Here is a 16,600-nt window from a genome sequence, read left to right as displayed (position 1 = left end):
GAACACAGAGGATAAATTCACTTAACAGAATAACACAAACACACTAGCATTATTGCCAAACCCTTTCTTCAGGAATTAAACTAGAAACTGAGCAATATATTTAAGACTTAAGGGTCAGTCCAGTGTTCATTTGAATACACAGTTCTGTCTTGTAAATTAATTCCCTTCTGTTCACCACATAGCTTACCGCTCACATAAAGGTGCACAGTTGCTGTATCGAGGAGAGCTTTGAACCGTTCAATGGTTACCAGGGGCAATAACTACGTTACCAAAGTGTTCGTCTGGCAAATTGTTCATTCATTTTCCATTGCTGACAAGGCCAGCATTTATTGCCCATCCTGAACTGATATTGAGAAGGTGATGATGAGCCATCTTGAACTGGTGAAGGTGCTCCCACAGTGTTGCGAAGTTGAAAATTCCAGGATTTAGACCTAGCAACAGCAGAAGGACAGCAATATTTTTCCATATTAGATGGCGTATTATTTGAAGTGAATCCCAATTTCTCCATCTCTGTTGCATCTATTCTGATAATGCAGTCATTCAAACTAGTGCTTCCTTTATCCTCATCCATGGTTTCTCCACTACCAGAGTAGAAAGGTGCTCAACTGTATCATTTCCATTTCCTGAACCTTCGCTCTCGTCTCTCACCCAGATTCTCTCCTTATCCTCACCTTGAAACCCATATTGAACAGTTTATCCTTTGGAATTTCTGACATGTCCAATCTGATGTCACCACCAGACACATCTTCCCATTCTTCCCTTTTGCCATTCCAAAGGGAGCATCCCCCCCCACCATGCTCTAGTTCACTCTTCCATCTCCAACACTCAGTTCCCTTCGCATAGCCTTATTCTATACAAACACAGGAAATGCAACATCTGCCCTCACTCTCCTCCTGCCATTCGGAGCCCAAGCATCATTTTCAGCGATTTACCTGTACAGCATTCGGTGCTCACCATGCAGTCAATTCTGCATTTTGAAAGCCAAACACAAACTCCATTTGATCTGCAAAGTGGCCCCAAGTTGGCCACATAAAAAGAATGTTCAAAAATCCAGTTCTCATGAAAGGTCATAGACAGTTTCTTTCTCCATAGATGGTGGCCGAGCTGCTGAGTCCAGCATTTTTGAGTTTTAAAAATAAAAGCATTTCAGTATAATGGAAAAGTCAGAGGGCAGGTAATGAATGACCATATTTTCTTTGTGAAGTTACAGAGCTAAATGTTTACACTGATATTCTCAATTTCTCCCTTTCAACAGAGATATTCTACACAATAGACTGATGGAGATTGATCACTTTTTCAAATCTACGTATTTGTAATTAGCTGACTGCCCAACAATACTTATGTCAAGTTTTGTTAGTCTTCAAGAAGCTGAAGGGAGAATGTGAAAGGATGAAACAGCTTAAAGAATGGTGGTGAAATGACAGAAATGCACTTCTATTTAGAGTATCAAATTTTAATTTGCTTTCATAAACTTTAACTGAACACAATGAAATTTGAACCTCACAGCTGAGGACAAATTAAAAATATACATTAAGCTCATTCTTATTTTCTATTTACAGTGCAAAATGATGGCAATTTAAATATCTTCAATATGGCATGATTTAAATTTTACATTCTTGTACTGCCATCTGAATGCTTCATGATAAAATCAGTGGGGTCTTGAATTGTTTTCAGTTTTCTTAATCAGTTGTGGTTGACCTAGAGAACCATTGTAAAGAAACATCTAAGTCATCGTCCAACACAATGTTTCAAGGGACTGTAACCATTTTCTTGTAGAAGACAACATTATTCCTTATTTTTTGTTTTGGTACAGTCATATGGCTTCCACCACTGTGAAAACTGCAGCACTTTCTTCCTCTGATCGTCAAAGTTTTCTCTGTGTGGTTTCCGCCAACGTCGTGGCTCTAGATCTAACATGCCACCGACAATTTCCTTTAAAGGAGGACACAAGTTAGTTAATGTCAATTATTTTTCTGCAAACTAACAACGTGATATTTCTATTCCCTATGTTATTTCTATTTCACCCATTCCCCCCACATACAAAACCGAATCAATTTCCCCCCTCTGCCTCTTAGGGTGGGCAGGGGGAATACTCCAAGTTGATTTCTGACTCCATCCCTTACCTTTCAATATTCAAAGAAGCATTGCCCAATGTTTTCTAATGATTCTGAGATTTTAAAAAATGAATAACTCCCCCATTACACTTCTGAAGCCTTTGTTCTTTAGTTACATTGCCTTCACTTGTATGGTTCTGTTTTTTTATTCATTGTACTTAATGAACTGCAGTCCCAAATACTGGCCTTGTACTCAGGTTCAGTGCACTTGTGAAGTAAGCTGGTCGGCTATCTGGCAAACCATTACTAGTTTCATAGATGATCTATTTTTAATCAAAGCAGCTTTTATTAATCCTCCTGCTTGCACAGGAGCAATTTACTTGGATCAATGCGAAGTAATGCATTTTGGAGGGAATATAAAGAATGAGGCATAAAGTTACTGGAAAGATATGAAATAGTGTAAATATGAAAGGAACATTGTGAATAAGATAATTTCTCTCCTTCAGACATCAATGACAGGATGCTTTTATTTCAAAATGATTAACAAGAGATTGAAGAGGTTAGGAGAATTAAGTTCAGTGAATTAAAGAAAAAATAAATAATTATTTGAGGTAGCTCAAAAGGAAGAGAATGAAGTAATGGGATTTATTTTAGATAGTTCTAGATAAAACACCAGCACAGGCATGATCAGCTGAATGGCTCCAGATTGTATCTGTCCTCCCTGAGCGACAGAAGACATGGTGAACAGCAAACAGCACAAGTAACAAAACAGTGTCCAAAAAATGAGACCAGAGTGCAAATAGATAAAACTCCCAGAATTCACCTTATAATTAAATCATCAGACCTTGCGGGGCAAGCACTTCAAATACTATAGTTGGTATATCGTCTCAGGAAGTTGAGTCAATACATTTAACATTTAAGGAGTTTTTAACTAACTGAATTCTTTCTGAGATGATTTAAATAAGAATTAACTTCACTGTTTGTGCAACTCCATAGCAATACCAGTTGCCAGCAATTAGGTTACCTTTCCAAAGTAAAAAGGAAACTTGTCTTCATTTTCAATGACATGAGCAAATCCACCTTGAAGACCAAAATCCACAGAAAAATAAGGAAGACCTTTAGGAACCTGAAAAAAAACTATTATTATTAATAGGTATCCTTAAGTGCTGTTGATTTTACAATGTGAAGCCAACTGCATCTAAATGAAGAGTAGTAATGTAAGAAGTCAAATACTCAAGGACTGTGTGTTCACTATCAGATTATATCAAGCATAAAGAAGAAACTTTTATTGAATAAAGACAGACTCAAAAGGAAATGGAATGATTCCTGAACATCCAAACTATATTATATCTTTTGAGTTCTAATATCTGAGTAAACAGTGAGAAGTCCTATTTGGCTCAACAGGACACACAATTCCCATTCCTAAAGTTAGAGAACTTATTTTCTTCCAATCAGAGTAACTCCAAAGGAAAAGAACTTTCCAAGAGGCTATCAAAGTATCTAAATTTTGCTCTCAGTGGGATTAATGAAAACTGTAAACAAAAAACAGAAAAAGCAGAAGTATTCTTGGCTGAATGCAGCTTGAAGTTTAAATACTCTTATGCACTGTGAAATAAATATTCAATCTACAAATATAGCTGCTTAAACTTTTGCAATATCCAGTTGTTTTATTTGTTCTTAAATATATCTTTTCCAGAAAAATTAACTTCATACAATTATTTCATACAGATATTTGCAGAATTTCTAGATAATGGTAATAATTACTTACAGCTCTGCGGATATCCTTTGTTGAAAGATCAACTAGCTTCTTGTTCATGGCCCACTCTTCATCAGCTTCCATTATAGCTTTCTTTCATAAAGTGTACAAGTAATAAAGGAAAATAATTACATTTAGGAAAAGCATTACATCAAACAATGTCCTCTAATATCATTTTCCTTTTGTTTCCTTATTGTTGGCTCTATTTACAACAACCATTACCATATTATGAAAAGTTAAATGCTTATAAATGATTTACACTTAAGGATATAAAAAAAATATTTCAGACCAAAAAAAACTGAAAGCACTGTGCTTCAAAATTTGTAGGTTACTCAGTACATTTTACTCACACAATCTGGTATTTTTATTTATAAAAACTTACTCTTTTTGTACACTTAGGTTTAATTAGTAACAGTAATGTTAAAATGAATGATAGTGAAAAAATGCTTTTGGGAAACTGATACTGTTTGGCAAATGTAATTTTCAGAAAAAAAATATTTTTCCTGTTTTGAAACTAGTTGGTCCTTAGCATATGTTTTAGCTTAAATCAAATAAAAGAAAAATGGATATGTTCGATTTGTAGCATTTGAGTATGCAAGCATAAAAATAATTAAAATTGCAGGCCCTAGAGAAGTCAAATTAATTTTTAGTGGTGCACTGTATTACAACTTGGTATATCCCTTTTGTCACAAATAACATATACTACAGTTAAATAATTTTAAGATTTTTTTTAAAGTAGAATATGTACAGTAGGACATTTTTACCTATCATCTCTTGCTCTTGGGACTAGCTTATAAAGATTAATTTATTGCCTATAGCTATATGAACACTCAACATTTAAGATCGAACATAGAATTTAGCACAGTACAGAACCGTAACAGGCCTTTTGGCCCATGATGTTGTGCCGAACTAATTAAACTAATAATTAAATGCCTAACTAAACTGATCCCTTCTGCCTACACAATCTCCATGTCCCTTCAGTCTCTGTACATTCACATGCCTATCTAAGAGCCTCTTAAATGCCTCTGTTGTATTGCCTCCACTACCACCCCTGGCAGCATATTCCAGGCACCCACCACTCTCTGTGTTAAAAACTTGCCCTGCACATCTCCTTTGAACTTAACCCTCTCACCTTAAATGCATGCCCTCTAGTATTAGACATTTCGACCCTGGGAAAAAGATACCAGCTGTTTACTCTATCAATACCTCTCATAATCTTATAAAAGTCTATTAGGTCTCCCCTCAGCCTCCGTCACTCCAAAGAAAACAACCCAAGTTTGTCTAACCTCTCCTCATAGTACACGTTCTCTAATCCAGGCAGCATCCTGGTAAACCTCTTCTGCACTCTCTCCAAAGCCTTCACATCTTTCCTATGATGGGGTGATCAGAACTGAATGTAATGCTTCAGATGTGGCCCAACTGGAGTTTTATAAAACTACAACATAACCTCCCGACCCTTGAACTCAATACTTCGACTAATAATGGCAAGCGTGCCGTAGGCCTTCTTAACCACCCTATCAACCTGTGCAGCCACTTTCAGGGAGCTATGGACTTGGCCCCCAAGATCCCTCCGTACATCAACAATGTTAAGGGTCCTGCCATTAACTGTGAACATCTCATCTCCCAAAGTGCAACACCTCACATTTGGCTGGATTAAACTCCATCTGCCATTTCTCCACCCATATCTGCATCTGAACTATATCCTGTGAACTTACTAACCCACCCACCTACATTTTCAAACAGCACAAGTCCCAGTACAGATCCCCGCAGAACACACTAGTCATGGACCTCCAGCCAGAATAAGTCCCATTGACCACTACGTTCTGTCTTCTATGGGCAAGTCAATTCTGAATCCAAACAGCCAAGTCACCGTGAATCCCATGCATCTTAATCTCCTGGATAAGCCTACCAAATGCTTTACTAAAATCCATGTAGACAACGTCCACAGCGCTACCTTCATCAATCACCTTCTTCACATCCTTGAAAAACTCAATCAAATTAGTAAGATATGACTTGTCCCACAAAAAGCCATGCTGACTGTCCTTAATTAAGCCATGGTTTTCCAAATGCTCACAAGTCCTATCCCTAAGAATCCTCTCCAACAGCTTCCCTACCACTGACATGAGACTCACCAGTCCATAGTTTCCAGGATTATTCCTATTTCCTTTCTTGAATTACAGAACAACATTAGCTATTTGCTAGTCCTCTGGGACCTCGCCTGTGGCTAGAGAGGACATGAAGATCTTGGTCAGGGCCCCAGCAATCTCATCTCTTGCCTCTCTCAATAACCTGGGGACTTATCCATTAATGTTCTTTAAGAGACTACCTTCTTGGGTTCAAAATGCCCTAGCATATTACCACGCTCCACACTGATCTCATTATCCTCCGCATCCTTCTTCTTGGTAAATACTGACACAAAGTACTCATTTAGGAACTCACCCACATCCTCTAACTCTAAGCACATGTTCCCTCCTTTATCCTTCAGTGGTCCCACCCTCTCCCGAGTCATCCTCTTGCTCTTGATGTATGTATAGAATGCCTTGGGATTCTGTTTAATCCTACTTGCCAAGGATTTTCCATGGCCCCTCCTGGCTCTTGAGTTCTTTTTTAGCTTCTTTATAATCCTCATGGGCTCCATTTGATTTTAGCTTCCTAAGCTTTACATATGCTTCCTTTTACTTCTTGGCCAAGCTCACCACCTCTCTCAACATCCAAGTTTCCCTTACCTTGCCATCCTTGTCCTTCCTTCTTACTGGAACACACCTGTCCTGTACTCTGTGCAGTTGGTCTTTAAACACTCTCCACATGTCAGATGTGGACACCCTAAAACAACCGTTCCCAATTAACTCTCCCTAGTTCCTGCCTAATACTCTCGTAATTTGCCCTGCTCCTGTTTAATACTCTCCCTCAAGGTCCATACTTAACCTATCTATAGCCATCTTAAAACTTAAGGAGTCGTGGTCACTGTTCCCTCAATGTTCTCCCACTGAAAGGTTGGTCACATGGCCAGGCTTATTTCCCAACACCAGGTCCAGCACGGTCCCTCCTCTCGTTGGACCATCTACATACTGACTTAAGAAACCCTCCTCTGGATGCACCTAACAAATTCTGGCCCGTCTAAACCTCTTGCACAAAGGAGGTCCCAGTCTATATTGGGGAAATTGAAGTCACCCATGACAATAATCTTGTTGGTTTTACACCGTTCCCCAATCTGCTTGCATATCTGATCCTAGAAATACATTTAATTGTTAATATGCACCGCCTTCAGAATATTGGGAATCATTACTTCAGGGAAGATTATTCAGTACTGATTGCTGATTCAAAACAATTTCCAACCTCAGTACTAGATATTTTATGTCATCTGTCTTATCTCGGGCTGCAATGTTTACACGGCTATTGAAAGTTTACTACCAAAGTGGCTCTGCTGTTTATTGGCAAGCATTTTTCTATTTAAAGTAAAAGTTGTAATTGAAATAGCATTTCCAAAAGGCAGTGCACTGCAGTGAAGCATTATTTTTCCAGAAGGGTCAAGTTTAAGCTTTAGACCCTTAAATGAAACAGTTCCCATGGTTTGAAGGTTGTGTTGGGATAATGGTGGTTAGGGGAATGTAGGGTTTCTAACCAAGCATTAATCTATAAACTTTTTTTAAAATGTTGATTGACCCGAGTTTCTAGCACTTTTTGTTTATATTTCCTTCATTGGCTGTTTTTTTCTGTCTCCCTTGCACCTTTCATTGGTCTCATCTTGGTTTTAAATGTCTTTGTATTTAATTAATTCTTTTTTGTGACATCAGAGATCTTCAAAATCAGATTTTCTCTTCATTCCAATATCTATTTACTTTCCACTGACTGTGCCAGAAGCAGCACTCCTGACTTCCAACTATTGTTGCATTGCCTCCCCACTTTAGTATTATTACCGGGCTCACTTAATTTCCAGTTCTGATGAAGGAGCTACAACTAAATTTAAAATTTGTTTAAGAATAGGAAAAGCTGGACCTACTCAGAATATCAGATAGCATCCATGGGAAAAGAAAAACAGTTAGTATTTCAGGTCATTGACCATGGTGTTTATTGTCTTACAAACTTTCCTTTGGCATACTTTTCCTGTTTCTTCTTCCTCTTAACGTTTAGTCAAAAGGACGAAGGAAGCATATTTAAGGTTTAGGAAGCAAAAATCAGACAGAGCTCTTGAGAGTTATATGGTAGCCAGGAAGGAGCTTAAGAAGAGACTTAGGAGAGCTAGAAGGGGACACATAAAACGCCTTGGCAAGTATGATTAAGGAAAACTCCAAGGCGTTCTACATGTACTTGAGGAGGATGACGAAGGTGAGGGTAGGACTGCTCAGGGATAAAGGGGAAAACATGTCCCTGGAGGCGGAGGAGGTCCTTAATGAAGACTTTGACCAATGAGTCTTGTGACAGTGGTGGGCAAACTATTGGAGAGGATTCTCAGGGACAGGATTTACAAGCATTTGGAGAAGCACAGAGTGGAAGTCTTATTAGGGATAGTCAGCACGGCTTTGTGAGCGGCAGGTCGTGCCTCACGAGCCTAATTGAGTTTTTCGAGGAGCTGAGAAAACAAATTGATGAAGGTGGAGTGGTAGATGTGGTGTATACGGACTTTAGTAAGGTGTTTGACAAGGTTCCCCATGGTAGATTCATCCAGAAAGTCATAAGATCCATGGAAACTTGGCTGCGTGCCTTTGGAATTGGCTTGCCCACAGAAAGCAGAGGGTGGTAGTAGATGGAGCATATTCTGTCTGGAGGTTGGTGATTAGTGGTGTTCCACAGGGATCTGTTCTGGGACCCCTGCTCTTTGTGATTTTTATAAATGACTTGGATGAGGAAGTGGAAGGATGGGTTAGTAAGTTTGCAGACGACATGAAGGCTGGTGGTGTTGTGGATAGTGTAGAAGGTTGTCATGGGTTACAACAGGATATGGACAGGATGCAGAGCTGGGCAGAGCAGTGGCAGATAGCAATCCGGTAAAGTGGGAATTGATACACCTTGGAAGATCAAACTTGAAGCAGAGTACAAGGTTAATGGCAGGATTCTTAGCAGTCCATAGATCCCTCAAAGTTGCCACCCAAGTTGATAGGGTGGTTAAGAAGGCGTATGGTGTGCTGGCCTTCGTTGGTCAGGGGATTGAGTTCAAAAGCCGCAAGGTAATGTTGCAGCTCTATAAAACTCTGGTCAGACCACACTTAAGAGTATTGTGTTCAGTTCTGGTCGCCTCATAGGAAGGATATGGAAGCTTTAGAGAGGGTGCAGAGGAGATTTACCAGGATGCCACCTGGATTAAAGAATATGTCTAATGAGGTATGAATGAGCAAGCTAGGGCTTTTCTCTTTGGAGCATAGGAGAATGAGAGGCAACTTGATAGAGGTGTATAAGATTATGAGAGGCATAGATAGAGTGGACTGCTAGCTCCTTTTTCTCAGGGCGGCAATGGCCAATACCAGAGGGTATCAGTTTAAGGTGAATGGAGGAAGGTTTAGGGGAGATGTCAGAGGTAGGTTTTTTTTACACAGAGAGTGGTGGGTGCTTGGAACGCACTGCTGGGGGTGATGGTAGAGGTTGATATAACAGGGACATTTAAGAGACTCTTAGATAGGCACATGGATGCAAGAAAAATGGAGGACTATGGGCTGTGTAGGAGGGAGGGGTTAGATTGATCGTGGGTAGGCTTATATAGGTTGGCACAACATTGTACACCGAAGGGCCTGTACTGTGCTGTACTGTTCTATGTTCTATATTTGGCTGAGTTTTGCTATTTATCTTCCATAATCTTTCTACTTTTTTGGCTTGATTCTTGCAGATTAAAGAATGGGTGCACAGCTTATTAGTAATGCTTCCTACAGCTATCCAAGGAGGTAGTGAAGACTTTGTGCATGTTAAACCTTCAATTTTAAGCCCATCTCCACTCAAGTGTCTTCCATTGGCAGGGTTCAGATCAGGAAGAGTGGAGCAAGTGTCAACTTTCTACCTGACTTCACCTTATGAGAACACAGTGTACTAAGTTCTTTGAAAGTGACTTTTTTTTAAATTAAATTTTAAATTTTATTTACAGCGTGGTAACAGGCCCTTCCGGCCCAACGAGTCCACGCTGCCCATCTTAAACCCCCATATTAACTTACCCGTACGTCTTTTGAAAATGTCCTGAATTTAAGATCGAATCATTATCAGATAAGGTTAAAATGGAATAAAACATGCTTGTTACAATCTACTTAAATATTCAACTAAAGTATCTGTAAAGATTAGTTATCAACTAATTTCCGGAATCAATGAAAAGTGAGTACTGCACTAGAGATCTTTTTTGGAGGTTCTTAATTATCTATTAAAGAAAAACAATGTTTCAATTATTTTTGTCTATATTCAGAACTTACCTTAAAGTAGATAGGAGCCATGTCTCCAAGTTCTTTTGACAGTGGAATACATTCATACACCATATGAAACCGTTTCTTCAAACTCATACTTGTCTCAAAAAAGACACAGTCAAGACCTTTGTCTTCTAACATTTTCACCAAGGTTTTTCGGAACAGCTATTAAAAAGATAGAATTTAATTCCATGCCTAAAAATGAAATATTCTACAGTATACACACAGCTATCTGGCAACTATGGGAAATGGGGGGGGTTGGGGTCGGTGCCAGTTTCTTGAATATGCTGGTTGCAAGAGATTTGCTCAAAAAAAGACATTACTGTACATCACACACTAGTATTTTATGCATAAACCTTTAAGTAAATTGCTGTACTATGTGTTGCCATGTGCATTGCACAGCACTTTTCATCAATTTTATCACTCTCTGAGTTCAGGAACACAACTCTTTAAGCTTTGCACTTTGGTTCCTCAATGATTTGTGCCATTAAAACACAATGTTGAATTCCTTCATAATAACATAACCATTTTCACCTTTTTCCAGTATTTTACATATTTTCTGTTCAATGTTAGAACAACACGTTTCTGCCTCATACCTTTGCTGGGAATGTTCGTATCCAACATAGTGGATAGTTGAGTGAAATAAAGTAAATGATGAAATGCAATTGGAATCAGCCGCCACATGTAAATGCATGCGTGGGACTGAGGGTGGGCTGCTGTGCTGTAGGTTGATGGAAGACAGCACATGAACAAAATTAGATTGGAACCCAGAGTGCCAAATTCAAATATACGCTTTTTATATTTTATGTAATTGCTTGCTTAATATTCTTAGAAATCTTTGCTGGTTGCATGAGAATTCCAGTTGCATTAATACCAGATAAACAAGAGTTTACTATACTTTTAAACCATCTAACGACTGCTGTGTTATGGCTGTTCAGGTTACAGAAATTCGCCCTTACAGAATTCACAAATCACTACCTAAAAATTTAAGTTACAGAATAAAATTCATTCTTACAGAACTTGTGCAAAAAATATAAACACTCTTTTTCACACTGCGCATTTCTTGAAGCATGCACAGACAAATGGCGTCACGTTACAGAAAATTACAACATGGGCCATTTTCTAGGAATGCAACCTCCCCCGGTAACACAGGGGTAGCCTATATTTCAAATTCATGTAAATATATTCAATCAATTACCAGAATATTCAGCCTTTTATCTGGAGATCTGTCAAGGATAGTGCCCTTGCTCAACGTCGATTCATAGCACTTCTACTTTTCATTCATTTTTGTGAATGTTTTGATTTTAAATTTAAATTTTTGTGAATGTTTTGATAAGTAGCATTTTTTCGTGACTTGTTTGTATGAATTCAATCTCTGAGTTTTGATTTTTGGTTAAATTACAACAATCAGCAATATTTCAATAAAATACAAAAAAATAATTTGCAGTATTAATCTAACCTGCATTTCCTCCCAGATATCTTCATCCAATAGGTTACCTGCAGTATGATGCTGGAGAGGTACTATTAGGCAGTGACCTTCTGTCATTGATTGGTAATTAGGAAGGCACAAATATACCTGGCGATGAGAGGAAATGTCTGAATTCACATTATTAGACTAAATGAAGAAAAGAATTATGTTAGTTCAATATATTTTAGTTCAAGATGTAGCTGCTCCAATGTATAAATAAATGACTGTCTCACATATCATGTTTTGGATGAAATTAAGGCATATTCTGAAGAGCAATAAAAAAAAATCAAGCACATACTTGGTGATATTCCATATTAGCTATCCATAATTAGTCAAAAGTAGAGTAGTCAGATTGTAATAGGAGTAAAGTGTTTTGATCAGTGGGGTGGTTATCATATTAGTGTTTAAAAGGATTATGTGTCATTTTATTCAGTTCTCAAAAAAAAAGGCAAGATGATGAGAAGGAACAGAAAAAGATCCCAACATTTTCCAATGAGGATGGTCTCGACAATGAGGATGGTTAAGGCAAAAGCTCCAAAACTGGTTCTCACACCACCAGGTGGAAGGGAGATTATAGTGATGCTGAATGCCAATTCTCTAATGCAAGAACTACACATCAGTACTCCAGGAAATGAAATAACTGAATCAGGACAGGCAAGTAACACACTGAGCACATTCCTGCGATTTTTAAAACTGTGCTCCAATATACCATTCAATTATTGGAAGTCAGTAGCATGAAGCCACTACTCTTCGAGGCAAATTACCCTTTATTTAAAAATAAAAGAATCCTCTGATACAATGCGACAAATGTGATAGGAGACCTGCTAATTTCTTATGAAATTTCCGGACAAGAGATCAGTTGCAGGCTGCCAGATGTAATTATACATCCCCAGAAGATCTCACTATGATCTCTACCACTGACCACCCAACTTCGTGTTCTTGCTCCCAATTGCCTGGCACATCCACCCTCGTGCTCAATTCTTCATTATCCAGTGAGATAATTTTTAACTACTGGTCAACAGTCTTTGACCCTCCAGAGTTTAAAAAAATATATATTTATATATAATTAATTATCTAAAACATTGATGAAACAAAAATATATTTTATTATTATCTCTAGAGCATTCATTTTGAGCTGCAATATCCCTCAGATAAGTTTTCAATTCAGGACAATCAGCTAGACTAAATCAGTACAGGGACTGCAAAGGCCATTGGTAAAAGCTTGTTTCTTTGCAGTGACTCCAAAGTTTATTTACCTACCTTTACACCAATAGCAATGATAAGGTGCTTTGGAAGTTCAGGGTTTTCAAAGCAGTACTGGCATTTCTCCATACGCTCAGCCAAATGCTTGTGTTCATTTATAGCTTTATTTCGTTGCCTTTCGCATTCACGACCTGACTGGTCTTTCCTGGCTGCTTTCGACACAAACATATCATCCAATGTGTAGTAGTCCCTATCCATCTTCTCCAGAAACTACAGAAAAACATAAAACGAACAGCTGAAAACACCAAAATAATTGCCATAAAGATCATGAATCTTACTCCTTGATTTTTATGTTCACACATCGACATAACGTTGAGACCGAAAAGCAAGTCATATATAAAAAGAGAGATTTGTTTATTTTATTCTATTTTACTTCTACAAATTGCATTTTCACCCATCGTGTTGCAATTGTAGTTAACTTTCCAAGGCTAACATCCTGAGCTGAAAAACAAAGGAAATAAACAAGGGTAATTAAATACTTGGGCTTTACTTAAAAGATGCTCGAATTGTTAGTTCTCCTTGGTAAATTCCAGTTATTTCTCCTTGCAGAAAGAAAGCTCTATGTCCAATGTTCTTTTATAATATCTCATTTTATGAATTAAAATTTCTGATATAAAGTTTGTAAATTTAGATTTTTTAATGCAACCAACAATTGGTTGAAATGCTATTACATTGGCTCTTTGGCCATTGAGTTATTCAAAATGATGTATTTCAGAATCCAGTCCCAACAACCTGAAATGCAGTAAACTTGATTCCTGTTCACTGAACTGAAGATACCTCTCTCTACTCCTCTTGTCAAGGCATCATAATAAGAATAACTGCAATTTCAGTTTTGTAACAATGTCAATTTGCTAATCAAGCTGGGACACTGGATGGATCTGCTGCAAAGGCAGCAGAGCAAGTCCTAGCGCATTGCAAATGCACATTCAAAGGAGATGTGCAATTATAAAAGAGGGGCACATGAAACATACATTAGCCTTAATGATATACTTAGCCACCAAAGATTCATTCAGGGCACCTGCTGCCATAATCCCCACAATGCTGGCAAAGTCAAGAAAAAAAAATTATAGTACTCATTTTTATGTGTCAGAATAAAAACTGCAAAAATAACATGGTGACTTGTCTGAAAATTTCTTTGAAGGCTTCACGAGTGAAAGCACAACTCATAAAACAGAACACCCAAGGCAAGTCTCAGAAAATATGCTTGGGTATATACATCCTGTTGGATGGGCATCATCAAAATGATCTGACTGGTGCTGCCTGGTGAATCCACCTTGCTTGAGATTGATGATGCTTCTCCTCCCCTGTATATGAATCATGCAATTAGAATTCACACCAGTAAAATCACTGCACGCTTGCTGTTAGAAATTCAAAAAGTCTTTTGGAAAAAAAACTATCATTAACATGTGACTGCCACTGGGAAAACAGAATGGAATTCACATTGGCATCAAGCTGCATTGGAATCCTGGCATAGAATGCTACCACCAAAAATTTCTGTATAATTCTTGATAAATTCTTCTCCTGCCTAGAAATTTCTACTGCAATTTTCTGGTTATGGAGAAAATCTGTTTTCTCATTAGCATAATTTGAAATTTAGAGCTAATTTTAAAACATAGAACAATACACCACAGGAACAGGCCCTTCAGCCCACAATACTTCTGCCGACCATAACGCCAATGCAAACTAATCCCATCTGTTTGCATGTGGTCTATATCCCTCCATGCCCTGCTTGTTCATGTGCTTGTCCAAATGCCTCTTAAATGTTGTCATCATATCAGCTTCCACTACTTCACACTTCAGGCACCTACTACTCTGTGTGTTAAAAAAAAACTTGCCTCATAAATCTTCTTTGAACTTTCTTCCTCTCATCTTAAAGCTATGCCCTCTGATATTTGAAATTTCCACCCCAGGAAAAAAACTATCTACCCTATCTATGCCTCTCATCATTTGATGTATTATCAGGTTGCCCCTCAGCCTCCGACGCTCTAGAGAAAACAATCCAAGTTTGTCTAACTTCTCCATATAGCTAATACTCTAATCCAGCCAACATCCTGGTGAACCTCTTTTGCACCTCTCCATAGCATCCACATCCTTCCTGTAATGCAGCAAAAAGAACTGCACATAAATCATTTATCTAGAGGTCCCAGCACTGATCCTTACGGAAAACCACTGGTCACAGATCTCCAGTCAGAATAACACCCCTTCACCACTACCCTCCGTCTTCTATGGCCAAGTCAATTTTGAATCCAATCTACCAGGTCTCCATGGATTCCACATGCCTTAATCTTCTGAGTCAGCCTACCTTGATAGACCTTGTCAAAAACTTTAAACAAGTCCATGTTTACAACATCCACTGCCCTACCCTCATCAATTATTATTCACCTTCAGGCTAGTCTGGAAGTTTAGATCGCATGGGATCTGGAGGGGGAGAGAGCTGATTGGATTCATGATTGGCTTGATTGTAGGAAGCAGAGAATGATCGTCAACGGTTGTTTCAGACTGAAGGCCTGTGACTGGTGGTGTGCCACAGGAGTCAGTGCTGGGAAATTTGTTGTTCATTATTCATATAAACGATTTGGATGGGAACATACTAAGCATGGTTAGTAAGTTTGGGGCTGATACTAAAATACGTGGTATCGTAGACAGGTTATCAAAAATTACAGGGGGATCTTGATCAGCTAGGTAAGTGGGCTGAGGATTGGCAAATGGCTTTCAATTCAGATAAGTGCAAAATGTTGCATTTTGGGAAGTCAAACCAGGGTAGGACTTATATAGTGAATGGGCAGGCACTGGGGTGTATTGTGGAACAAAGGGACCTAGGAGTACAAATATATAGTTAGCTGAAAGCGGCATCACAGGTAGACAGGGTGGTGAAGAGGGCATTTGGCATACTGGCCTTTATCAGTCAGGGCAATGAATACAGGAGTTGGGATGTTATGTTGCAGTTGTACAAGACGTTGGTGAGACCGCACTTGGAGTACTATGTACAGTTTTGGTCACCCTGTTATAGGAAAGACATCATTAAACTAAAAAGAGTGCAGAGAAGATTTACGAGAATGCTGCCAGGATTCAAGGCCTGAGTTATAGGGAGAGGTTTGGCAGGCTAGGACTTTATTCTTTGGAACATAGGAGATTGAGACCTTATAGAAGTGTATAAAGTCATGACTGGTATAGATAGGGTGAACGCACACAGTCCTTTTTTCCAGTGAAGGGGAACTAAAAACTAGAGGGCATAGGCTTAAGGTGAGAGGTGAAAGATTTAAAAGGGACCTGAAGGCCAACTTCTTCACACAGAAGGCGGTGCGTATATGGAATGAGCTGCCAGAGAAAGTGGTTGAGGCAGGTACAATAACAACATTTAAAAGACATTTGTATAAGTACATGGATAGGTGGGGTTTAGAGGGAGAAGCAGGAAAATGGGACAAGCTCGGTGGCACCATATTCGACGGCACCATGTTCGACATGGACAAGTTAGGCTGAAGGACCTGTTTCCATGCTGTATTACTCTATGACTCTCTGTAAGACATGACCCCCCCACCACACAAAGCCATGCTACTAACCCCAATAAGTTTATGCTTTTCCAGATGTGATTAAAATACCATCCCTAAGAATCGTCTCCGATAATTCCTCTACCACTGATGCAAGGCTCACTGGCCTATAATTTCCTGGTTTGTCTCTACTGC

General features: G+C 38.7%; 1 protein-coding gene across 3 annotated transcripts in view; it reads right to left on the bottom strand.

Annotated features, from left to right (window-relative positions):
- Positions 1-1,284: 1,284 nt before the first annotated feature.
- The window catches only part of cwf19l2 (CWF19 like cell cycle control factor 2), an 83,140-nt gene continuing 67,824 nt past the window's right edge, over positions 1,285-16,600 (bottom strand). For all 3 annotated transcript variants that reach the window (XM_052026109.1, XM_052026110.1, XM_052026111.1), the window contains 6 exons: positions 12,915-13,127; positions 11,647-11,763; positions 10,197-10,352; positions 3,823-3,903; positions 3,079-3,180; positions 1,285-1,932 (listed from right to left, as the gene is read on the bottom strand). In XM_052026109.1, the coding sequence (XP_051882069.1) occupies positions 1,786-1,932; positions 3,079-3,180; positions 3,823-3,903; positions 10,197-10,352; positions 11,647-11,763; positions 12,915-13,127 (816 nt within the window). In that variant the 3' untranslated portion in view covers positions 1,285-1,785. The remainder of the gene's footprint in view (positions 1,933-3,078; positions 3,181-3,822; positions 3,904-10,196; positions 10,353-11,646; positions 11,764-12,914; positions 13,128-16,600) is intronic.

Source organism: Pristis pectinata, chromosome 11 (genome assembly GCF_009764475.1).
Source record: "Pristis pectinata isolate sPriPec2 chromosome 11, sPriPec2.1.pri, whole genome shotgun sequence".
Lineage (NCBI taxonomy): Eukaryota > Metazoa > Chordata > Chondrichthyes > Rhinopristiformes > Pristidae > Pristis > Pristis pectinata.
The sequence above is the reverse complement of the archived record's forward strand: the minus strand, read 5'-3'. Positions and strand labels throughout refer to the sequence as shown.